This window comes from Coloeus monedula (genome assembly GCF_965178545.1).
Source record: "Coloeus monedula genome assembly, chromosome: 17".
NCBI lineage: Eukaryota > Metazoa > Chordata > Aves > Passeriformes > Corvidae > Coloeus > Coloeus monedula.
Window position 1 is genome coordinate 14719407 of NC_138797.1, and position 26261 is coordinate 14745667.

The window sequence follows — 26261 nt, forward strand, 5'->3', positions numbered from 1 at the left end:
AAGTAAGTGTAAAATATTAGAATATTTTACAAAACTGAACATCCAAATATCAACAGAAGAATAACTGAACTTCTAGATAGGAATTTTTCAGTTATTTGTAGATTCTTGAGGCTGTGTTTGAGATTATGAAAAACTTAGAATAATTGAGATTTTGCTAATTTGACTTTTGAATTGTCTTCTTTTTCCCCATCCAAATCAGATTTATTGGTGTGCTAGCACTGAAAGAGGTAATAACCTTTTGGGTTTCAGCGCTCTTTATCTGCTTTTTCCATTCTCACTGCAAAGAGTAGCACTTAGTTCTTGCATTCCACACGGAAGTGCAGTGGATGTGAAATGATTTATTCTTAGGAACAAAAGAGAAATGGGCAAACAGCTATTTTGCAAATACTAAGCAGCAACATTTCTCTCTAGGGCTGTGTGGATTTGCATTGACCAAATTCTCTTCCTGAAAACGTTATAAAATGGATGTGTACATGCGAGGGAGGAGCGGCGCAGCATACACGATGCATTTTATACTGTTTTCCTACTTTTACCAAAGCACGGAGCCTGACGGAGCCTCCTGGAAATGCTGAAATGAAAACTCACTATAGAGCATGCATACCTTAAGAGTTATTCTTCATCCACTTCTGCTACAAACTGTGAATGGTGTTCTGGTGACTTGCTGTGTGTTTTGCTTAGATGAAGTTTTACTGCATGTTTGCTCGCAAATGTCCGACAGCACAACTTACATTTGAACTTAGAGTCTGTGTCCTCTTCTCCAGCTATTGTTTCAGGAGATCTTTGAACTGAAACTCTGGAGATTTCTTGCTCTACCTTGGTTTGCTGCTCCACAGCCAGCCTGTTCATGTCTTTCATTTGGAAACCTAGGTGGGATTCTAAGTGGCTAATGTAAGTAGAGGGGGTTCGGAACTGAGATGCACAGTCGCTGCAATAAAAGACTGGATGTCCTTTGTCCATGTTTTTCAAAAACTTTGTTCCTCCGGTTTTCCTAAGTTGATACTTGACATTTGCCAACCAGTGGCTGATGGTGGTCATCGACAGTCCAGTGAATTTGGAAATCTGCATACGCTCTTGTGGGCCTAGATCTGATAATAAATATTTACCTTCAGATGTCTGGAAGAGGCTGGAAGCAAACTGAGCTTGCAAAATGAGCAGATGCTGAGGGTTCCAGTTTGACTGTCTGCCCTTCCTTTTATGCAGAGTGGAGACTTCCGTGGAGACATCCTCGAAGCGTCGGACATCTATTTCCAACTTCATGGACGGGATCCTTGAGGATGCAGCAGGTTTTGGTGTGGTAGCTTTGGGAAGAACTTTGACCATGTCGGCGATGTCAGACAGAGCATGCTTTTGAGGTGGAGAAGTACAAGATTGTGCTTGAGCTGACTCAGCTTTCTTGCCTTTGGATTTGGTCAGGTCAATAGGCTGATCATTGTTTTCAAACAAATAGTGCCTGGAAACACTTGCAGGCTTTGGTGGGGTTGGAGCAGGAGATAAAACTGGCTTCTCCATCATATTTAGATTGGGTTTGTGGAACATGGAAATTGTGCTAGAGCTGGGGCTGCAGTTGGACTGAGGCTGTAAGGGCTCAGTGGCTTTGCCCAGGTGATTGTTCAGGACCGACTGCAGAGCGCTCAGGGGGTTCACACAGGGCAGCTCTGAGGAATGGTTGGCAGCAGCACAACCATTACTGAGAGAAGCTGCTGGTGGCTCCTTGAGGACTGGCTTTTCTTTTCCACTGTCCTCTTTAATTTTGTCTTCTTCTTTCAAGGGACATGGTTCTGACTTTTTTGGCTCCACAGAGGCTTCAGCTTTGAGGAGAGGTTCCCTCTCACTCTGGCTTAGCAAGGCCGGCTCAGCCTGGACACCTTCCTTAGCATAGTCCTTTTGTACCTCCTCCTTGTCCTCAGCCTCCTTCTTCACTTGAGTGCACTGGCTCATATTTGCTGAGATAGGGATCAGAGGCATCACCTTCCACTTGGGAGCTATGGGCCTCAGTTTATTGGTCATGGTTGGCCGGATTTGGAGCACCTGGGATCCCACAGGCAAGGACGGCTTGGCTCCCTCGGAGAGCTGGTAAGCTGCGTGGATGCTGGGATACGCACTCCAGCTGGGAGCTCCGTTCTGAGCTTTATTGATGGCTGTTGTGACAGTGTTCTCCAAGGACTTTAAAATGTCCCCACCACCCTTTGAACCATCTTCTAAATCTTCTTCTCGGAGGTACTGGTATTTCATTGTGGGGTCCAGGGGTTTCTGAAGAGTGTCTTCGTACTCCTCAGTTTTCACTGCTTTCTCATCTTTGTTTACATCATCAGCTTTATCTTTTTTGCTTTCTTTTTTAAGTTCAGAGGCAGGACCAATGCATTCTGCAGATGATTTACTGGTTGACTTTGAAACGGGGCTGTCATTGGCTGGTGCTTCAGACAGCGATTGCATTTTCTCCACAGCTAAAGGATCCAGAACAAGTTGCTTTCCTTTCTTTGAAGCGGAACTTGTGACTTTCAAGAAATGGCCAGTGACCATCATGTGGGTCGTGAGCTGCTGCAGGGTATCATGGGAGCTTCCACATTCCATGCACTTCAAAATCTGGGATTTGCAGGCCTCGAACTGCCAGGTGTAGCTGGCCCCGTTCTGGTACCCGTAGCGGTTGTTGGAGGAGAGCTGCAGGTTCGTGTTCTTCTGAGGAGAGAAGGTGTCGGAGAAGGACCCCGTCGTGGAGTCGGGGGAGCAAGGCCTGTTCACATCAAACACACGTTTCTTGGCTGGAGTGACCATTTTTGAAGAAATGGTTGGTACTGGCTCCTTCAAAGGCACTTTTTGGTAATGTTTTGTTTTTATCATATGAACACTCAGATCTTGAAGGGAATCAAAAGAGTCACCACAGAACATACACTTCAGAACTTTTTGTGCATCTTCCTTGTCCATGTCCTGGAAGGCCCTTTTCCGGGGCTTGGAGTAGCTGGTAGGTCTGTGCTTGTCCTTTTTGTGGTTGTCATCCTGGTAGTGCCCTGTCTCGTTCATGTGGACCGTGAGTTCTACCAAGGTGTCGTAGGCAGCGCTGCACTGCCGGCAGCGGAACCGGCTGGCGCCCGTGAACACAGTCCCGCACATTTTGCTGCTCTGCCTGTAGAGCTGCACCGAGCTGAACAGGTTGGGCTTGGAGACAGGCCTGGAAGGTAAATTCTGCTGCAAGCTTTTGGACAGCGCGTCTTGGTGCCAATCGAAATCAGCTTTGTTCCCTCCGTTCCTGTTGTCACAACTCCTCTTTTCAGAGTTGGACAACTTGAAACCCAGCCCCAAGCCTGTCCAGTAAGAGTCCGACAGGATGTTGGCATAGACTGCTGTCATTTTATCCATGCAATCGTGTGTTTCGCTCTGGGCTTTGGGGTGGGTGCTGCTTTTGGGGTCCTGGGGCTCCCTGGAGCAGATGTTTTTGATATCTGCCACATGGTCACTACTGTCACTCAGTAGTGATTCGTTCTCTGCATCCTGGTTGGATATGTGACTGACAGGGGAATTCTGGAAACTGAAGTTCCCTTTCTGCTCAGGACCCACTTCGTGCTCCTCATCCGTGCCAGTGTCATTGCTGCCCTGCAGCTGAGCAGTTGAGTTGCTGTCATCATCATCTTCTTCCTCCTCCTTTATGTCTTCCTCTTCCTTTAAATCTTCCTCTTGGACATAACCTGAAATGTAATGTCAATATATGAAACAACCCGTTAAAGGAGAATGCTACAGTTCCAGTTTTCTAGTTTCACTGTGTATTTTCTTTACTAGATTTTGCTTTAATCTATAACTATATTCTCTGTTAGTTCTTGAAGTGAAAAAAAAGCCAAATAATGTCTCTTTTTTTGTGAAGGTTGCTGCATTTTGTTGGCAGATGATCATAATTCTTTATAACTGCCAGAGATCCCAAGTTAATAATTTTCCTGTCATGGGAGTATAATTCTAACTGTCCTGTAATGGGACAGTTGGAAAATTTGTATGTAAGAATTTAAAGTTTATACTAAAAGCTTCAATTCTATGAAATTGTTTTTGGCCTCAGCAAGAGAAAGGGTGGAATTTGCAAGGAAGAGGAAAAAAGTAAGTGCCATAATCTTCCTGGTTCAGAGCATCATCTAGGTACAATGACCTTTTGCCACTTCATCACCTAAAATGCACTTTAGGATGTACACAAATAATTTATACGTCAAAATACAACATCTGAAAGCATTAATAGGCATAAATGAAACTCTTGTTTATAAAAGTAATGTACTGTGTACCATAAAAACAAATTGTTCTTCAGTAAAAACAAATCCATAAATTTCAGGGCAAGAACCCCTGGAAGTTACAGATTTGACAGAGGTAGACTGAAGCTAATTGTAAAACTGGAAAAGTAGAACAAATCCAGAAGGATTTTCTTTGGCAAATTAATTATTTAATTACAAAGATGAACTTGATTCTGGAAGAGTATATTTATTTAGAATCCAATTCCTTCCCATTATCTGAAAGTCACTTTATGGCTCTTTAACAACCTGGCTCACTTAAATTTGGTACTTCTGACCCAGTGATATCCTTCTAGCAAATCCAGAGGAAAGTGTTCCACCTTTCTGATGACCATCTGGACAAAGCCTTCAATTTTCCAATCCATTTGCATGATCTCACCCCTTCCCACACATGTTTGCCATCAAGCCAAAGAGCTGAACCAGAACCAGAGGAACTGTTCCCTGCATGAAGCTGCAGCACAAGAAAAGGGAAATGATGGCTCTCTGTGTGATGGGAGCTAAGAAATCCATGTGTCACCTTTACCACATCCTTCCCATGGATTTAGGACCTGCACTGGCCACACAGGCTTAGAGCTGGGCTTGGCTTAGAGCTGGACTTGGCTTACTGCAGGGATGGTAGCAGAAGGTGTCGCAACCAGAGGCAAAGACACAGCAGTGGCTCTGAACAAATGACCTGCACATCACTTCAGCCTGATAAAATAATAACCACACAGTAGGAGGAACACTGTGCTCTTCAGCAGATGCTTTCAGCAAAGAAGCTAAATATTAAATGTTAAGTGCTAAATACTAAAAAATAATCCCATTAGGATTGTGCTGGGTCACAGCAAACATTAACAGGTGATCAGACTGGAGCAGCAGCAAAGACAGCACTTAGACCTCAACAGTTTTTTCTCCTGCTTAAACTTTTCCCTAATAACCAGATACCACTTTCCCTTTGCTGTGTGTTTTTCGGGGGACCAAGGAGAAGGCAGGGACATGGAGGTGGCAGAAGGTCCCCAGGTGAGGAGCAGTGACCCTGTGACAACACAGCCCCTCTCCAGGACATGTCCCAGTGCCAGGCACACCAATCTGAGCACAACAGAAACAAGGAGGGGATCCAATGAAGGAATCAGACAAAACACAAAACAAAGAGCATTCCCAGAGCTTTGGGTTGCTGGAAATTGGATTCTCCATTCCAGCACCAATTCTTTGAACAATATTAACCCATTTTTCACCAGAAGGTAAGTTTTTCCTTTGGAAGGTACATACAGTAGCTTATGCCTCACAAGATCCTTTGTCCTTCCCTAAGAAAAGCAGAAGTAACAGACAGCTGCACATCCCCCACAACACAGATAAAATTTGCTGCTTAATTAGGCATTGACATGTTTACTATAACCTTTACAGAAGAGTAACTTGTGCTGAGGAATCCTCTTTTTTTTTGGTGTCTGTGTAAGATACTGCCACAGTCTCATGTAAGTGGTAGAAGTAACAAGTTCCAGTGTCTTCAGAGGGTTCACAAGGAAGCCAGGGAGGGACTTCATCAGGAACTGTAGTGACAGACAACGGGGAATGGCTTCAAAGTGACAGAGGGGAGGTATAGATTAGACATATGGAAGAAATTGTTCCCTGCGAGGGTGGTGAGGCCCTGGCACAGGGTGCCCAGAGAAGCTGTGGCTGCCCTGGAAGTGTCCAAGGCCAGGTTGGACAGGGTTTGAAGTACCTTGGGACAGTGGGAGGTGTCCCTGCCTGTGGCAGGGGTGGCACTGGATTCTGTGATTCTGTGATCCTAGTTTACCAGAAAGCACCATCAAAATTTCACAAAACCATCAGTCACATCTGTTTTAATGGTTTAGGGGTTTGGGCAGCTTTAAAAACACATTTCAGTATCCTCCTTGTAAAAGCATTTCTGTTTATGTAAATGATTTAAATTGCTGTGGGCATTTTAAGGACAGTGGAGACCAGTTCTACAAGACAACCTTGGCTACAAGAGATGCTCATGTTCTTTCAACAGGGCTTTTTAGTAAGATTTCATCGGACATGAAGGGTTGTAGCTGGTTAACAGAAATAACATTAATTTAAGTGGACTTTGCATTATTTATTTTAGAAGTAAAGAGTGTCTTATATCTGTACACCCACATGCTTTAAATGCAGTCTGTAATAAGTTGCATAAATTTTGCACGTCACACTGATGTCCATGTAATAAATTGTTGAGTGACCTGTTCTCTTCCCACCAGTTCTCCCCCAGGCTTATTCTGACATTCCAAACCTCTGAGATCCTCATGTGTAACTGTGTTACAGGAAAAAAATAATATGAAAGAAATCCAAGCTCAGTAATTGGATGAATGCTTCCTCCCTTTCCTAGATGAGAATTTCCCCCACCAAAATTAAACTGGCCCAGGCAGATGTAAGATGGGAAAAGTGCAGTCTGAAGAAGTGGGAGACTCAAATTCCGCTATCCTTAAGAACTGACAAAACTCAGGAGCTTCAAAGCACTGAATGGAAGCAATTTTTGGCTTCCTAAATGGAAGTACTGGTTTAGTGCTGATTGATCTCAAGACAAGGTATGTCAAAATCACAACATCAATAAGGATAATGTTATTATAGGGATCATAATCACAAATACAATTCTAAATTATTTGGTTTCTTAATTTCCCTCTGTGTCTTTGTGATAGGATTCATGGTAACCTCAGAAACCTGCTTCTCTAGGATGAGAGTTGCAATAAACAGCTGGTCCTTTATTCTTTGAAGAGGACATTTTCTTAGCTATTTCTGGAATACTTCCACAGAGGAGCTAAAATAAACCAGGTCCAGTTAATACACCTGCAAAAACTGGGTCTAAAACCACCCCCATGCACCTTGGAGCTGTGAGCTTTCCCTGCAGACAGCCCCAAGCCAGGCTCCGGTGGGGATGAATCCAGCACTGACACCAGGCCTCATCCCCTGACTAACCTGGGACTGGCACCACATTATCCATCATTCCTGGCCTGGAATTGTGGAGTGTCAATACAGCTGTTTTTCAAAAATGTTCATTCTGACTGTTGACTTTTCCACCAGCAGGTACTATTTTCACTCAAATTTGCTCTTTTTCCATGTAAAGAAACATCTATTAATGTGTATATATATATATATATATATATATGTTTCTTTCCAAGACTGGAAAATTTTTCTTTTGCCAAGAGAAAGGACAGTGAATCATTGTCCAGAACAACTCTGCTAATCCATGTAAAACCCATGGCACCACCTGCACTTCTTCAGCCATACATACTCCAGTTTTCCTTGAAACAACATCATCAGAAAAGCAATCTCACAGTGCTAGAAGGTGATCTTGTTTCCTCCTTGTCTGGCTTCAGCTCAAACATCTTTTTGTGTTTGGCAGAAGCTGTTTCTTTCTCTGAAAGATTCCAAGCAGATAATGGATAATGACCACTTCTCATTCCTCCTTCTCCAAGATGTCGAACTGCATTAAGCACCCACAGACAATCTTAACCTGGCTCTTTGTAGGAGTGCAGAGCTACACTTTCCTCCCAGTTTGAAAATCAGCTGAAGAGAGAAACTGGCAGGTGAGGGAAAAATAGTTCCCTACTCCATTGCATAACTCTTTATTAAAGACATTTTGGAATTTAATGGGATTAAAACCAATAGAGCACTCTGGAAAAGCAATTGAGTTCCATGGAAAGAACTCTCAAAATATGAAATTTGTCAATTTCAGAGTTTTAAAAGCTATGTTCAGAATTTCTGTACCACAGAAATAACTTCCTGTTAAGTTCCCCAAGATGGAAGGAGAACACAGGGAAAGGCTCCTGAATCTGGCACAGAGAGGACCTGGTCCTGAATGATGGATGGAAGGGACAAAAAGTCCTGGTATTGAGTTGTAGTTCCAAAGCCAGGTGCAGCCTGAGGGAGATGTGGATGTCCTCAGAGCAGGCTGAAGATGCTCAGTTTCCTCTTTGCTGGGAGGCCAGTTCATTATTTTGGATAATGGGGCATTTTTTGCACCTTTTGCTGCTGTTGCTCTTTACCATCACACCCACACTCCGTTTGCAGTGGCTCAGTGTGGATCACCATCATGGTGATGAATTTTGTGTTCAAAACAATTTGGTACCTTAAAGGAGGGATTTTTCCCAATATTCCTTTGCCCCTTTTTTTCCTAGGAATTTATTTTTCAAGTAGCTACAGCAGCTGATACCAAAGCAAGAATTCCTGCCTCTTGCAGGGTAGGAGAGGGAACACCCACCACCATCCAATGCAGGAGGACAGGAGCAGCTTCTGGAAGGAAAAGAGTGGCTTCCACACTGACTGAATTCTACCACACAAAGGCAATTCCATGAAGCCATAACTATTATTTATATACAATGCTGAAATGAAGCAATTTGGGGCTTTCATTTTGTTGTACTTTAATTAGACTTGTATTATAAAGTTTTCTATTAAATATCCAATTTCCTACTGGTTAAGAAGGCAAAATACCCCTGAGTTTCAGTGGGGCCCTTGGCAGCACAGAGAGAACAGATTATGTCCTTTGCACTTCATCCTGCACAGTTATGAGCCAAATGATCCGTGGCTGGAGCACACGTGCAGGGAGCTGCTTGTGAGTGACCCATGAACTCAAACCCAATAACAAAACAGGAAAAAAACCAACACAGGCAAAAAGAGAGGTGAGCTGATGTGAGCTGCTGAGCTGACAGTGCAGAGGAGGGATGGAATTATCATGGAGTTTTTTCTTGAATCATTTTCCTTAAGGACAGCGTTGTTTGCATTGGCAGTTATTGAATAAAAAGCAGCTCCAGCCATCCTTGCCATGCTCTGGATTCAGTCAGTTCCAACCCCACCATGCTTGGAGCCAACAGTCCCTGTTCCTCACACGAGGGCTCTGTGCCTCTCGTTAAAAATACTTGCTATTTGCCACAACCTCCTGGAACTGACAATGCCATTGTTACAACCAGCTGATGGTGTTTGGTGATCTCCAGATTGTATTTCCAGCTAAAATGCTCCTAAAGAACGTTGTGACTGCGAAGAGCTCAACCTCCCCCTTGCCCCAGCACCCCAGCTGCCCTCCCTCACACCAAACTCCCATCCTGGCCTCAGCAGGTGAAGTTTGGGGCAGGTGTCAGACAGCCACACATCCCCAGACCGTCACTGCGAGCTCCACTCAGCTCCTGGTGCAGGCACGAAGGCTGCTCTCCAATGTGAGCACAGCCTGAGAAATTCAAGGGATATGGTAGCAGCAAATATGTTTTCCTCATTAGTCATCTTAATTGCACCAGTGTAATTCACTTTGCTGATGAAAACAGAACTCTGAAACTTTTGTCTCCCTTTGCCTTTCTTCTGTTTTCTCTTGTCCTATTTATTGTTGTGGAAAACAGCAGAGTGGCTTTGTAAATTTATAGATTACTTCATTTAAAATCCAAGTTTCAAATTATGTTTTCCCTCTTTCATTATCCTAGGTTGCCCTAAGTACCAATATAAATTTCCTTCAATGGCATGAGCTACGAATCAGAACCACAAAAAAATATATATCTATAGAAATTGAAATTGTAATGAGTCTTACCAGTGTATTGCTAACACTTTGGTTCATTTGATATGAACTTTGTTTTTTTAAAGTACCACATGGTAAGGCTTTGAAACTTCAGTTTGTAAAAAAAAACCGTAACAGCCTTACAGCCTTTGAAGTCACTACTGATATAACTCTGAACAGATCCATTCAAGTTCAACTAACATCAGACAAATGTTTAGTGTATCAGAGGAAGCCACAAAAGCAAGGATTTCATCAATATTTCACAACAGCCTCAGGGAAACTGTAGATTGCAATGCTGTAGGGCAGCTAATGGAATTACACACAAGGGTTTTGTACATTTAAAATAAGCAGCTACTAAAAAAATTACCCTTCAGTTTGATAGAAACTGTATAAAACTGCAGATGGGAAACAATTAAATAGCTACCAACATTTATCCATGTCAGCCTGATAGGTCATTTAATAACAGGTATTTCTTTCCTCCTTTCTTTTTTTCCTGGTAGGGCAATAATAAAGATTAACATTTATGAAAAGTAGCATAAAATATAGTGCAGCCAAATGAATAATTAAAGATGCTTCTGAAGAATTTGTTTGCTATTGTATGGCCGTGAAGACTGCTCTTCAGTAATGAAGTACATTTATATTAACTACAATTATAAATAGAAAGAAGATGAGGATTATGTTTATGGACACTTGCTTGTTATACTAAAAAAATAAATCTTTGGCTTGTTTCTATTGAATCCATGGCTTATCTCATGGACAGCACATTCTCCTTGAGGAGAGTTGGGCCTGGCTTGGATCATGTGGGTGCATGTGGAGGAGGACACAGGACATGCAATAAACCCTGAGAGATCAGTGACCAACACTTTCCCTGGAGAGGCTCTTGGGCAGAGAGGAGAATTCAGCCCATGAAATCCCAATGTTTATTCTAAAACCAGATCCACAGAATCATGTTCCTTTTCATTGCTATGTTCATGCCCTTCATACAGCTGGGTTTGGGTGTTTAGGTTGGGAAATTGCTGTTTCTGTTAATAACTGATGCATAGGACAATGGGAGACACAAATCACTTCATTACCATTTCTAAAAGGCTGCTTATTTCTTGGCCACTCCAACTCAAAACAGACCAGCTGGGCTAAATCCAACAGAGTACCCAGTCTCACAAAGAAGGTGTTAAGACCCAGTTCAAGAAAGCTCCTAAACTTCTGTCCCTTTTGGGGTAAGAGCAGAAAGTATCACAGAAAATCCAGAGCTCCCTGAGGACTCAGCTGGTGATCCTGTGATGGTTAGAGATGCAGCCAGCAGCACTTCCCCCGTGCTTTACTAAAGCTCAGAATTCCTGCACAGCTGAAGATGCTGCACAAAAGACAAGCTCCTTGCAATAAAGTGTTGCCCAGCACCTTCTATCGGAGCTGATTTTAGAAAATGTGAATAAGGCTTTAAAAGTGCACTACTGTAAGATTTGTCTAAAGAGCAGTGGGCCTTTGGATTTTCCTTTTGGATACACAGGGCCAGTGCAGCTCCAGTAAGATCTGCTTTAAGCCAGAATGCCAGTAATACTCATAAATCTGTGCTGGTTACTCGGAGCTGGTTAAACGCTGCGGCATCATTTCTCTCTCAACATCTCTTTAGATAAGGTACGTAAGTAGAAAGTGGGAGTATAATGAAATCCATCTTCCTCATCTTCTTGCTTTGTTTTGATCTTGCATTCCAGGCAATAAAAAACTGCAAATAATTTTGAAGTGTGAATTTTCCCTTGCCGGAATTGCGGCGTTAAAGGAAGAATACACAGATCATCAAGTGGCTGATTTCCCTCTTTATTTTCCTTTCAGGAACATCCTGCTGCACATGGTGGTCCAAATGAATACTCTGCTTCTTTGGTGACAAATATTATGGCCAGCAAACATTGACTTTTGACCATTAGGCTTGCCTGCACTTATAGCCACATCACCATCAGAGCACTAAGGCAGCATGAAGGTCATTACCCCCGACAGCATCTTCTTTCCACCAACTTCTCAGAGATGTAAGCAATAAGCACTTGCAAGAGATTGATATGATACTTTGTGAGTAATTTGGATGAACTATAACACTAACCCAGTAAAGTATTATAATTTTAAATGTGTCCAGAAAATAATTGAAATTCGGGTTTAGCTTCATCATAATGCACAGCACTGGGTATATTTAACAGCTGACTAGTTTAGCATGAATATTGCTTTACAAATGAGGTCATATTGTTTTTAAGAAACAATATTGCTATCAAACATGTTTAGGAGGAAAGGCAAGAGATTATGAGTACACTTTTAACCTTTCTGTCTCTTTCTATATCTGTTTACTATGGTGATTTAGGTGCTCAGTGTTGTTTGAAGGCAAACATAGAAGGTTCTGGCATTTAAAGAGATCCAGTAATGAGCAACTGGCAGTCAGATTCTTTCTTATTATTACTCTGTCACAAAATCTCTGTTCTACATCACTCCATCTTTGCAACACCAGCCAGAGATGAGAAAGGTCAAAACATCTCCTTCAGACGTGCAGTCACAACACCCAACAGCCGGAATCCAGCCCATGCTGTGGGAGAGAACAGAGCCACAGGTAACAAACAGAGTTTCACTGGAGCAAAGCTTTTCCAGGGGCAGAGTGGGATCACCACCGACTTTGTGTTCCTTTGCAGAAGGAGGAATACCTAAACAAGCCACCCAAAAGAGCATTTAACACAAAATATGTACAATTTCCATTCACCTCTAAAATATTTGGATACTTCTCTGCCAGGAAAGGGGCACACAGAGAGTCTGATCCTGCTTTTCCTGGCTCGTTGCAGCCAACAGTGCCAAGGCTGCAGCAACTGTGAGAAGAATCAGCCTGTGATCCTTTGAAATCCCTTTCAAAATGGAAAAACTTTAAGGTCCTGCCTGAAATATTCTGTCTGAGAGGCACAGTCTCAGGTGGTTCTGGGAGCACGAACTTGCAACCAGTTTTGCCTGGAGTTTGGAGGGATCATCTAACACTTTCTTAATTAACAATGTAAATACACTGCATGGTTATTATTACCTCTGTTATTTCTTTATTGATTGATTTATTCATTTGCTCTTTTGTTATTTACTGCCTCCAAAACCAGCACTGCCCTGCCAAAATCTTTTACCAACATGGAATAAAATTCTTCTTTCCCACCAAATCTCCCTGTTTTGGTACACTCCAGCACCTTCCTCTCTCTTTCCACACAATCTGGGATGCTGCCCCACAGTTTCCTTGCAGATATAAAAACCTTTTCATGGTAAGAATTCTAATAATTACCAGTAGTAAAATTAGTCCTGTTGGCTCCATTCAGCAAAGAAACTTGGACAAAACAAATCAATCCATGTCAAAAGAAAAAACTCCCAACTGATATGGAAAATCAATCCAGAGTCCAAGTATCTATCAAGATTCATATAACAACGGGAAATTTCAAGGGAAAAAAAAAAAAGAAAAATGATTGAAACCCAAATATTAGGCTGTGTTCTTTTAAATTGGGTCTCAAATGATCCAAGGAAGGGTTGAGAGCCAGGGCCAGTGCACAGATCATTTACAGATCATAATCACCCCAGTCTCAGTCTGCATTCCTGCCCTGTCCTAAGTGATATCTGACATTTATCACATGGGACAGAGCATGAAAAAAGAGGCAGCAACAACAGGAGGCTGCAGCTGCACAGGCTCAGCTTTCCCTGAATCTCAGCACGAAATAACAACTCTGAGTTATGGGCAAAAACTCCAATAATCCGAGAGGTCATTACTGACAGAAACAACTTCTTCAGCACAGGTACCATGATGTCACCTCTGCTGAAGAGGGGACCTCAGTGGGTACACAAAAGCCATTTATTATATCCAGCAGAACTGGATCTGAGGCCTGCAGGAGTTCACAGAACACTCCAGTGATCAAAAATCCAGGCTCTGAAGTTCTGAAAGAGCTGAAAGGATGGATTAACTACAACCCAACTCTCTATTACCCAACTCTATAACAGAATAAAAGACTTTATGCAAAACTTCATGAACTTCCTCCCTTTTTTTTTCTGGGGCTTCACTCAAACTGGGAAGGAAAAGCAACAGAGGGCATCTGACCTCTACCAAATACTCAGAATACTGACTTTTAAAGATGAATTGCTGCTGCAGGCAAGTCCAAAAATTTATTAAAAGCCATTTAAAAAGGGGCTATTTAAAAAATGTTTACAGAATTAAAACACATTTATTACTTTTCTAGTAATCCCAAGGGTAAGTGCAGAATTTTCAAGTGATTAAATCCACATAAAAAGCAAAATTCTCCATTTTTGTTTTAATTTCTCCTTCCTCCATTTCACTGCTTCCAGGCATCAGCATTCAACTGGGACACAATCCCTGGAGCTCTGCACTTGGACAGAGGAGCAAATGGACCTGAGGTGTTAATTAGGGCATCACTTTATGTCTGTGTGGCATCATTTATTTCCTGGGAAGGGCCCATGCCAGGTCAGGATCAACACTTTGAGCAGCCAATCCATCAGGTGGGAGCAGGTGGCAGGGGAGGTGTAAGGAATGGCTGGAAAAGGAGGAAAAACTGAAATGGATGGAAGTGGGAAAGTAATAAAAAAGTGATCAGTGAAAGTACAAGCACCAGGAAATAAATCAATCAAAGCAGTGCAGAGCAGAGCTCGTTCTGAGAGGGTTCCCTTCAGCGTGAGCAGGGCTTTAACCTCTACAGCAGCACGTGAGTCTGAAAGGTTTTCCCTCAAAATTCTCCTGGGAATCAGGAGGATGAGCAGAGCAGGATTATTGTCAGGGCATTTGGAGAGAATCAGAGAGAAAGCCCAGTCTGCTTTCTGAGAGATGCAGGGAGAGGTTGGGACAAGGAAGCATTACAGGAATTCTGGACGTTGCATTTCCACCCATGATCCAACTGTGTTTATTCTGTGCGAATGTGGCCCAGGATCTGCACTCAGATTTTGACCAGACCCCTGGAGCAATAATTGAAATAAGAAATAGAGTGGGAAGTGCACAGTGTTATAATAAAAGACACACACACTAACTTGACTTCCTGAACAGAAACCCACCCAGTAATTTTACTGAGGCTTATTGGATTCAAACCAGGAAAATCCATTTGCTACCGAGAATCTGATTATTCATGACAAAAAAAATCTCGTGCACCTTATCTAGCACAGGTTTTGTACTGAGTGCTGATAATGTGAAAGCAAAACTTGTAATTGATGCTGTTTTTATCAGTGGGAGCTGTGGAAGTGGAGTTCTGCACAGCTTTTTGACAACACACGAGGATACTCTGGCTGTGGACACCAAGCCCTACTTGATTTGCTAAGTAGAGAAAGTCTCTTAGGATTTTATGGGTAAAGTTGATTTGGAGCTATAAAATTGAAGCATTTATTACAGACCAGAGGCCAACAACACTTCATTACAGACTGTCTAAACACTTTCAGTTTATCCACTAGCTTCAAATCCAAACAATACTTCCCTTTCAGAGCATTTCTGCCTGATTTTCTTTCTCTTTCTACCAGCAATAACACCTTAAAAAATGCATTTTTAATGTGTTTATCAATCTCTGCTAAAATTTAAATGAAGCCAAAGCCTGCCACAGATTGAGCCAATACCTGCACAAGGTTTGTCTTGAACAACTCCCAGTTCTCCTTGTCTACATGGGCTAATTGCTGTACGTATCCACCAATGCACAGCTGGAATTTGACCAGTCTGTATCTGAATTTTGAACTTTTGGAATTTTATTTTATTTTATTTTAATTATACTGCCAGTTCACTGCTCCTTCTGTGCAGTCAGTTCCCTCACACTGACTGCAAATGGGTTGCACAAACAAAGAGAAAAAAACATGTTTAAAGGAAGAGGTTTCAGAAAGACTGAAACTGCTTTTAATCCATTATTTAAGAATTCACCATGTTTTAGTCTCTGCCCCTTTCAAACAAGTCTTTAAACACTCAATGAGAGGAAAAGCAGCCAAAAGTGTCAGGGGCAGCTTGTTTCCACCAGCTCTTGTGGTCTGTGGAGCTCCATGCACTGAGGAGAGAAGCCTGACTCTGAAGGGTTTCACTTGTAATAATTTTTCAGATGTTAATGAAATATTAACGTTTCCATATTCAATAAGCTGAATTTCTTACTGGTTTAACTCTTCTGAAGCAAAAGGATTTAGAGAGAGGAAGAATTGGCTCACTGTTTTATTTTTCTTGGCTCTCTTTCATTCCTAGTGCTGTTTTTGTCTGATGGGCACCTACAGATCACAGGATCAGAGAAACATTGAGGCTGGAAAAGACATCCATGGACACTGAGCCCAACCATTAATTCCAGCAAAGATTTTTTTGAGGCATTAATTCTGTTTTATGGAAAGCAAAATGTTGCCAGTACTTTGGAAATGAAACAGTGAATTCCCACTTCACCTCCTCAGTTATCATGAATCTAAAAAAAAAGGATAAGACAATTTCCCATATTATTTCCCAATTTGTTCATCCTCTTGTGGCTGAGGGACAACCTCTCATATGAAATTCATCTTCCTCCCAACACAATTCAGTCTCCTCCACCAGTATCAACTGCCCCAAGGTGGTTTCACCACTGCCTTTTCTTTCTTCCTCTATGAGCAGCCTCATTTTTTGCCTTTTCTCCTTGACGCTGGTAAAATGCTGGTGTTGGAGGAAGTGGACAATTAAAGGTCAAAAACTCAAGTGTTTTTCTGTTCCACCCTGCATAAACCCATTTCTGTCAGGGAGGCAATCATGTCTGCAAATGCACTTTACGGGGCTGAAATCTGTTTCTCAACTTAAACCATGTAACATTTAAATATCAAAAACTTTGTTTTCTAATGAGCGAAGTATTGAGGGGGGAGAAATGAATTATATGCTTGATGTATACTGAAGGCTGGGAAAATTAAGGCCATTTCCCATGGTGAGAATGCAGTGATTTCAGTTTGCGAGAATAAATTAAACCTTTGGGAGAATTTGTCTTCCATTAAATTGAACAGCTAAACAGGCACAGAAGATTTTAATGTCACCACCAGCAAACCCCAAAGGTTGCGAAAAGAAAAAGAAACAGTGTTTTCTTGTTTGGAAGTTCTCTGTCTCTCTACCTAAGAAAAGATGCAAACTGTAAATGTATGTTGAGACACAAAGACTCTTAAAGATCATAATTCCATTCCTATACCATATGCTATTAATGTCTGTCAACACTGTTTAGCCAGCAACTGCTGACAGAACCATATTTGCTATCTAAATACATCATAAATAAATCAGTAATGAACTGCTTTAGTAAACCTTCTGCACTGATTGGAAATACAGATCGAGTAAACAAACTCTGGGGATAGCATTTTGCAGCTCCAAGTACATACAAGTGTTTAATGTCAGTGACAAAGTCACTCACACCTCTCTCTCTGCAAGGCACGAGGCGGGGAAAGAAAATCCTAAGGATGGCAAAAGTGTTTAATCAATTGTAGCAAATGTACCTGTCAGCATTCATCATATTACCTCTGCCAGGGCTTTTTTTACCTGATGCAAATCTCAGAAAAGGGACTTTCAGCTGGGAACAAAACCAAACCCTGGGCTCAGTGCTGGTCCCTGGGCTAAGGAGAGGTCCCCACACCTGGCTGAGCTCCCCTGGCTTTCCCAGGCAGACCTGAGCCAGCACAGCCTCCTCCCACTTCCTGCCAAGAAAAGAGCAGATTTTGTTTTAAATATGAGCCTTTTTTCAGGAAAAACCCAGGAGCCAGGAATGAATCTCCAAGAGGATTCCTGACCTGCTGCAGGTTAACTGAGAGTTTTGCACTGCAGAGTTTCTGCTGCTTTTGAAGGGAAAAATGCACATTTGTGCCAGAACTGGGCTTTGAGAGGTAGAATACACTGAAATCAAAAACTTCAAGTACTTTGTGAATGTACAAGATAAAAAATAGTAGGAAACATTCCCCTGTTTGTTCAAGCAAGACCTATCAAATGTTACCTGGACAAAAAGGAACTGTTTGGTGGAGAGGGGCTGGAACTGGAATTCTCTCATAGGTGGAATACTGAGAGACAGGAATTAGTAGTAATGTTGTCTGTTAGATGTAAAAAAAAAATCCACCAGCACCATAAAATTGTAACCCAATAAATATTTCCAGTCTTCCCAACTCTTTTTTGACACAGGTTTTTTAAAAGTTACTTTCTGACAGCTTTCTGGTAATTAGACACCACAGCCTTATATCAGAAGAACAGTCTTAATTAAGACTGAAGAGAGATGCTAAAATTATAATTTCCTCTATGCTATATTTTAGCAGCAGAAATTCTTGGAGATCCCTGTGGGCTGAGACTTTAGTCCAGAATAAAACAAGTGCTAATTTATCATGATGTTCGCAATGGATGATATTTTAAAAAATAGAATTGATCTCTATGGATGGAGCATGGAAAGTTTCTCTTGATGCCATCAGACAATTGAATTGTCCTTTGCTTCCCCCCAAGTTCACAGCCTGATGCTGTGTAAGATGCAGAAAAGGCCCTGTTTACAAATTCAGGGCTGCCAAGTCTCAGAAGCAGTGGCAGGTGTTATCCTTTACAGCAGGGACGGGCTCCGAGCAGCTCCCTGTGCCCTTCCAGAGGGATGGAATGGGATCCATCCTCCTTCCCCTGCTGCTCTGCCCTCGCTGCCCACCTGGAGCTGGGTGAGCAGTGCCCTGGGAAAGGAAAGGAGCCTGAGCTAAAAGGAGCACAGCTCTGTGAGGGAAGAAGGGTAGAATCTCATCTTCCAATAAATCAAGATATAAATTTAAATTATGAGCACCTTAAGAAGACGGAGGTTCATGCAAAAGAATACAGTGTAAGACAAGGTTCCCTCTGGTGTCATTTGTTTTTGTGACAAGCTGCAGAGATTGCTGCAATAGAAGAAGTCCCAAGCTCCTAAATACCATCTCAAGTAGAGTTCATGTAAAAAAGAAGAGAAGCGGCACCGTCTGGATGATAAACATTCATATTTTACAACCTTTCAGTTTATTTACTGATATATCTTTTTCTAACTATATTTGTTGTTTGTATCAGCTTGCCTAGGCAAAACAGAGCCATACATAATTCAGGGCTAAAATTGCCATCAAGTCATTGCAGGATCTAAACAAATAGACCCCAAACGTGTATTTTTCATTAATAACCCTCCATTACCAAGTTCCGACACTTGGAGCCAAAAATTAAATAAATAAAATGGCAAGATAAAAAAGAAAGACACCTCATTATTTAATGCCAGTCTCCCTGGCTTTGTGCTGGGAGCAGGTGGAGGCATTGTCTCGGAGTTGGTGCTTCATGTGACCTGGGAGCAGTGGCCAGGGCTGGCAGGGGACAGCACAGAGGAGCCATCAGCCACTTGGCCAAAGCTGTCACCAGCCCTCACGCCTGCAAGACAAGGCTAAGTGTGGAGGCTCCCATGCCACTTACACATTTCATTTTTTGCTGTCTTCCTGTCCAAAAAAAGGAAGAAAAGGGAAAAAAATTTAAAAAAACAGGGGGTGGAGTGGGGAAAAGGAGAGAGAAGAAAAGGAGCTGTTAATTTCGAGCTGAAAATAGCAGCTGCTAATGGGCTTTTGCACTCCTTCGGTAGACGCTGCAAGGTCGTGGTCAGCAGTAGCCTGTGATTGATTCTAAAGAGAAGCTCGGCTCATGTCTGTAATGCACATTAAAAAATCTGAAAGGAGCTCAAAAGGGAAAACAAAAAGGTGACACATTTTATGGAGCCCTGGAGTCCTCCAGGCTCTCAGGATGAACTTGGAGGGTGGAGTCATGCCCTGCTTTTTTAATTGTCCCTCATAATAATTATTGCATTACAAGGAACAATTAATGGTGTAGATTAGTCTAACTTCATCAATTTTATGGCCATTTTATTGCTCTTTCTTGCAGCCGTGAGAGGCAGAGCCCGCCTCCTCCATCCCCGTGTGTAAAGGGTTAAATGAGATGAGTGACAGCCTTTCTGCATGATTTACAACTTGGAGCCCTGTAGTGAAACCAGCGCTTGATGGATGATCCTGAAAGACGGAGACTAACCATAAATCATGTCTTTGAATCATTGACAAAGATAAAGGAGAGAAAGAAAAAGCACTGGCATTGACATTCATTCTCCCAATAATGTACATTGACTAGTTACAATACAGAGCCTTAATTAAAAAAGCGAACTCCAAGTAGTCACCTCAGTGCAGGCAACGGCTCCGGCAGCCTCATGGAAATCACAAATAGAAGTTCCAGCCGCATCCTCGAGAGAGAGGTTACCTCGCTGGGAGAAGCGCTGGGATGTGCTCTTGGCACAGCCCTGATGTGGAAACAAAACCCACTAAACCCCGCTCGTAACCTCCTCGGTATTTGGCACCCAGCTTTCCTCTTTTGTGCCTGTTCTTAATTTCAGCTCAGTGTCAGAGCCCCCCGCCCAGGCAAGGTGAGAGCTCTGTTGTTTGAGGCACTGGCTGTGCGATGCAGAGATGCCAATCTCCGCAGGCAAAACAAAGGAAGGGCTACTATTGTCTCTGCTCCCGGGGAAATACAGGGATTGTTCCCGGAGTTCTGGGATGAAGGGCTTGGGAAAGGGGAATGTGTTTGTATGTCGTGATAGGTCTGGGATAGAAAGGTGCTGGAGCTCATAGGGAAGCACATCCATCCACGGTTCCCAAATTTATGGTAGGGATGAGAAGAAAGCTCACGTTCCCTAGGGAAGAGATCATAGGTCAACCTCAGGTGCCACTTGTGCCCACTCACACAGAGGGATGCCCGACCTGCCCATCTGCAAACATCAGCAGCACTGGAATTATTTCCTTCCCAAAAGCAGAGCTACCACCTCTCCTTTCAGAGCTGGCACATTTAATATTGCACAAGAAGTGAGAGAAAACCCCAAAAAGCAGCTTCCAAGAGACTAAAGAGATGCATAGAAATCTCTATGGAGAGAAGAGAGGGCCTAGAGATGCTCGTTCCCCGCTGTGATAATCCTTTCAAAAGAAAGTCACAGATCTGACAAGTTCATGTGCTCACGTGAGAGTAAACACCAGGGAATGAACTCCCAACTTTTCCAAGTCTTGTGCCTTTCCCAAATCTTTCCGATTTGTCAAGCATTTAATCCTCATGGTTTCAAGAAAATATTGGGATTTCACACATGGCAAAACTCAATTATAAAAGCAAAACAAAAGAGGACAAGCAGCACTAAGCAGGTTTTTGTTGGTTTGTCGGTTAAGGAAAGCAGCTTCTACCAGAGGGAACAACTCCATGAACAGCTGAGGAGGCACAACAGGGCATATTTTAGAAGGCACAACAATCATAATAAATTCCCTTTATTTATTTGCACATATTATTTCTCATTCTTCTCTCTGCCTGGCCTTAGCTCTCCTTCTTCTCTACTCCTTTCCCAGTCTTTCAGGTGATTATGAATATTTTTATGTGCCTATTATCTGTACAGAAAAGTGAAGGACTTCACAAACATGAGCACCCCTGTGCTCAACAGCAGCAACAAAGCCAAAGAGGTACATTGTAAAAATTATTTGATGATGTTCAGCTCCTTATTTACAATTTGCAAGTTTCCTTCAGCACAGTATTTGTAATTCAAACATTTTTTCTGCAAATGATTCTTAGTGCCAGCAGCATTTTGATGCAGGTTCACTTGGAGCAGGTACACAGGAGGTTTTTCCCCTGGATCGCATGAAATAGAGCTTGGTTTCAAATTTCTAAAACAAATGTGTTGTCATGTTGGACTGATTTGATCTATCATTAGTTTTCCTTAAGTATTTGCTGAAGTTTATTTTTCCAATAAACATTTCTATTAGAAACAATTTCCTCAGTTATTTACCAGCGGTTAGAGGGGAAAGAACACAGTCACTTATTTGAACCTGTTTATAAACCCAAGAGGATAGGCATTGCCTCCTTCCCTTCCACTCTGTCCCCTGTCCTTTCCTCAGTTTTAGTTTGAATTCCTCCTCTAGGTTACAAAAAAATGTCAGTAGCTCCTGAGAAAGCTAGAATAGATTGAATAGAATATATTGCTGGAGTGAAAAAAACCGGCATGAAGCTGTGCCAGGGGAAGTTTGGGCTGGAGATCAGGGAAAGGTTCTTCCCCCAGAGGGTGCTGGGCACTGCCCAGGGAATGGTCCCAGCCCTGAGGCTGCCAGAGCTCCAGGAGCGTTTGGGCAGCGCTGCCAGGGATGCCCAGGGTGGGGTTGTTGGGGGTTCTGTGCAGGGCCAGGGGCTGGCATGGATGAACCTTCTGGGTCCCTTCCAGCTCAGGATATTCCATGATTCTATGAAATTGTCAAACTTGGAAAAATTACCCTGTATCTTTTCTTTTAAGAAAAAAAGTAAGACAGAGAAGAACTGAAATTCAAAATTTTGTTTGGAAACACAAGAGTACCTGAAAAGTAACAGGTTTAGAAGTAGAGGGATAAGAGGTGACAGTGCTGAACTCAGGGGTATCCAGGTTCAGCCTCTGCCAGCTTCCCTGGTCATAATTCCCATGCCAGAGGACCAACACCCCACATTTTAATACCACTGAGCACCACAGGAAATCAGAATCCAACCAAGTGCTCCCTAATTAATCCACAGTGAATGTTTCACACGAAGGCTAATCACAACGGCAATATTTCCAGTCCCTGGAAAAGTCACATTTGGGCCAGAGCAGAGCGCCTGATTTCGGTTTGCTCCTTTCACGGAGCTAAAGTGGCCTGATTTCCAACGCAGCTGGCTGGGTGAAGGAGCACAGCTATACTAATTACATCATTTTGCTAAATCTTGAGGTGATAAAGAAGACATTCAGCTGCCACGGGAAATGACCCTGAAACCAAGTGAGATGTTCCACTAAGAAGCAAATACACCTTTGTTGCAAAGTGCTGCAGAGGCCCAGCAGAGGATGTTACTGAGGGCTGCTCTCAAGGAGTGTGTGTGTGTTGTACCCCCAGAGACTGTGGCAGTTAGCTCAGGGATCATCTTCGAGAGGATTTGGGACGGCAGTAAGTCACTCCTGATTCCCAGGAATGCAGCTCACAGGCCAGGTTGGGATGGGAGGGAAAATAACTCCCTTGATGCCAGACTGAGGGTGAAATGCTCTTTCAGAGGCGCCTGGGAAATGCCTCCTGAGGTTACAGCAGTGGAGTTACAGGCCTGGACATGACCCAGGGCGTGTGAGGAGAGCGCTGGCTCTGGGAGAGGCACAGCTCCAGCCCTGGATCCTCCAGATGTGCCCAAGGAGGGCAGTTTGCAGTTTGCTGCGCCCCAGATGTGCCCAAGGAGGGCGGTTTGCAGTTTGCTGAGCCCCAGATGTGCCCAAGGAGGGCAGTTTGCAGTTTGCTGCGCCCCAGATGTGCCCAAGGAGGGCGGTTTGCAGTTTGCTGTGCCCCAGATGTGCCCAAGGAGGGCGGTTTGCAGTTTGCTGTGCCCCAGATGTGCCCAAGGAGGGCGGTTTGCAGTTTGCTGAGCCCCAGATGTGCCCAAGGAGGGCGGTTTGCAGTTTGCTGTGCCCTGGCTCTCTGCTTTGAGCAGGTCTATTCCAGGAGCTTCCATGGACCCACCTGGTAGATCTATCCCAGACATTCTGTGCTGTCCCCTGTCCCCAAAGCACAGAGGACCCATGGGCTCTAGGAAGAATTTGGTAGGCTTAGAGGCTACACAGGAGGGTTGGGGAGAGGGAAGAGTTAATACAATAGGTTTTGGCATTTGACAGAGAATACTTATGTTTAACCATTCATAACTAAATCACATCAATTTAAGTGGATTCCATGTATTTCTGACTCTCACATTAATCTCTATGCAGAGAGAGTGTCTAAATATTTGTCTCCTTCAGTTCCGATATTGTAATTCTCTACCAAAACTAAGGGGAATCCCTTGGTGGGTTTTTTTTTTTCTTTTACCTCCTCTTCTTTTTCTTACCTTCTTCCCTTTATTTTCTGGTAGAAGAAAGTGGTGAAAGGCGTTGGACGATCATTTAAGGAAACAGGGATTTAATAAACCCCGTGTTTGGGTACATCACAGCTTTTATGTTGGCGCTGAACTCCACATACATTAAATCCACATCATCTATCAATCTTACAGTTGCGTGTCACTTATGAAAATCTACTGAGTATTGTTTTCATCTCGCCTTACAACAAGCAGCAAAGCCTCATGAATACTGAAGAGCACTGTAAATACTGCACATCTTTTATTTTTAAAGGCCTAGACAGTTTGGAACGGCGAGATTTCTTTGTTGAAAATTGCAGCTTAAAGCAATAATTCCTCGCTTCCCCATGCCCTGGTTTTGCCATCTTGTGTGCAAACAAGCAGAAGTGCTCTGGGTGTCATCAGAACACCTCCAGTGGTGCTGCTGCTGCTGCAGCCCCACCACGCCGGGGCTCAGTCTCTGCCAGCCATTAATCCAGCCCGAGCTTGGTTCAAGTGTGATATTATTATTCAAATTCCATCCCACTAGGAAGCAACCAGCTCTGAGATGTATCTATTCATTTCCACTGCTTTATTGAAATCTGACAACCTGCTTTTTCTACATTTTTGAATATTGCAACTTTATGACCACACACTGCCATCACCCTGCTCTTATTTGCCTCAATAGCCCTCAGTAGTGGATCTGCCATGGGCTGAATTTAATAGAACAATATTTTACTGTTAGACAGCACCTTTCATTTTGAAGAATAAAGCCTCATTGAAATTCAGTCATCTTTGGGGCCCAGAGAGGCACAGATTTTTGAGCAGGGATGTTTTGGCCAGGGACACAACCAGTCTGTTTGTGAGAAGAGTGCAAAGTGACCTTTAAAGCACACACAGCCCAACAGGAGGTGTGAGGTGTTACACAAAACACCACAACTGATGATTATCTGATCCTGTAGGGGCTAGAAAAGGGGAGCCAGGTCTCCTGAGGTGATGTTACGCTGACAGACTACGAGCACAGTCCATTTGTTGGGCTGCATTGTACACAGAAACCTTCCTCTGGCAATGCTTTTCCAGGCACAATCAAAGAGAGGATCCAGATTTGACTAAACCTCCCCAAAGAGCCCCCAAAGCCAGGATTTGGCCCATGAGGGAGGGGGGATGTTCAGTGTGGTTCCTACTTTACAGAGACCCAATGTCTTCTGCATAGGTTTAACATTTTGTTGGTTTCTTTTCTACTTGCTCATTGTCCTCGTTATCTTGTCAGTCCTACAAATGCACATCAACTTTTCCTCTAGATTATACAGCTTATCACAAGCTGAGAGCTAACAGAAATCTCACCGAGAACAGGGACTTGGGGAATCTTTGTGCTGCTTGTAGGACTAAGAATTGCAGGAGTGACTTCTAACCCTTCTGTTTGTTTTTATTTCCATGCCAGAAAAGGTAACTTCTGCTCTCCTACGGACACAAAGGCAGAGCTCCCCTGCCTTCAGTGCTGTGAGCTGTACTGGAGCTGCAGCTATTTTGGGGGTTGAACAGCCTTTTGTGATTTCTCTGAAAGAAGTGGTGGAATCAATCTGCTGCTACTTGTCCGAGCAATTCAGCTCCAGTGGCAGGATTAAGAGCTACCATTTCAATCTACTCCAGGCAGGAGCAGGGAGCAGTGTCTCATAGATTATCAGGTTAATGAAGGGTAGGTACTGAAGGCTCAAGAGCCAACCTGTAAAGACTCTTTGCTGCTGATTCAGAAGCACTGGAGGAGAGCTCCAAGCCTGCACTGAACACTCCCCCATCCAACCATGCTGGGAATGGGTGTGGAGTTATTGCAGCGGAGTTGTTAAACCAGGGAGAGAATCTCAGTGCATTCCACTGCCTACATTTGCTGATAAGCATTCGCTTGGGACAGGTTTAGCAATTTAAGCAGACCTTGGTATTGCACCAGGCTAAACTCACACCATAGATTAAACCTGCCTGACTCAAGGGAATCAGAACATGAAACACCCACAGGTGTCATCTTGGTTTTGTGACCCAAAATGTGATAGGAGACATTCTGCCAAGCCAGGACATCACAGTGCCTGTTACTGGGAAAGAAAGCACTTGCCACTTCCAGACTCCTGGTGATTCCAGTGAAGTGGAACCCAGCTCCAGATCAACCCTGCAGTGTGAGTTTGACAAACAGATATGATTTCATAAAAGCACTACCAAAACCTCGGGAAATGTACATGATGCAGAAGGAAAGAATGCAGAGTGTGCTACCTCCCAGTCTGCCCAGTGCCGCAGACTCCCAGCACATTGCACAGCCTGGTTTGCAGAGCCTGGGGTGGGGCCATTTGCTGCATCTGAAAAGCAGACCTTTCATTTAGATCTGCAAAAAATTTTCAAGTTTGTAAATTCATCAAAGAAATCTAATCCACCTATTGTCTTCTGATCTCTCTGGTAAGAGCCTTCCATATGACTAGAACTGCTTTTAAGAGCACCACCCCTCCCCACCCCACCCCCCAGCATTTCCTGTCCTCTCACCTTAAAAAACAACCCTGAGAACTTTTTGACCAAGGCAGCCATGTGGAGCCAGAATTGTTTCAGATTTATCCAGGGCCTTTGCTCACATCCTGTCGGGTGTTAAAAATCCCTCAGCTGCTTTGCTAGGACCACCCGGCTAGTTCTGAACCACATCTGACAAAAT

At 43.2% G+C, this 26261-nt stretch overlaps 1 protein-coding gene across 1 annotated transcript in view; it reads right to left on the reverse strand.

Moving 5' to 3' along the window:
• Positions 1–609: 609 nt before the first annotated feature.
• Positions 610–26261, reverse strand: part of TSHZ2 (teashirt zinc finger homeobox 2) — a gene marked incomplete at both ends in the record, with an annotated part of 132722 nt that continues 107070 nt past the window's right edge. The window contains one exon of the mRNA XM_082292592.1: positions 610–3680. Coding sequence (XP_082148718.1) covers positions 610–3680 — 3071 coding nt within the window. The remainder of the gene's footprint in view (positions 3681–26261) is intronic.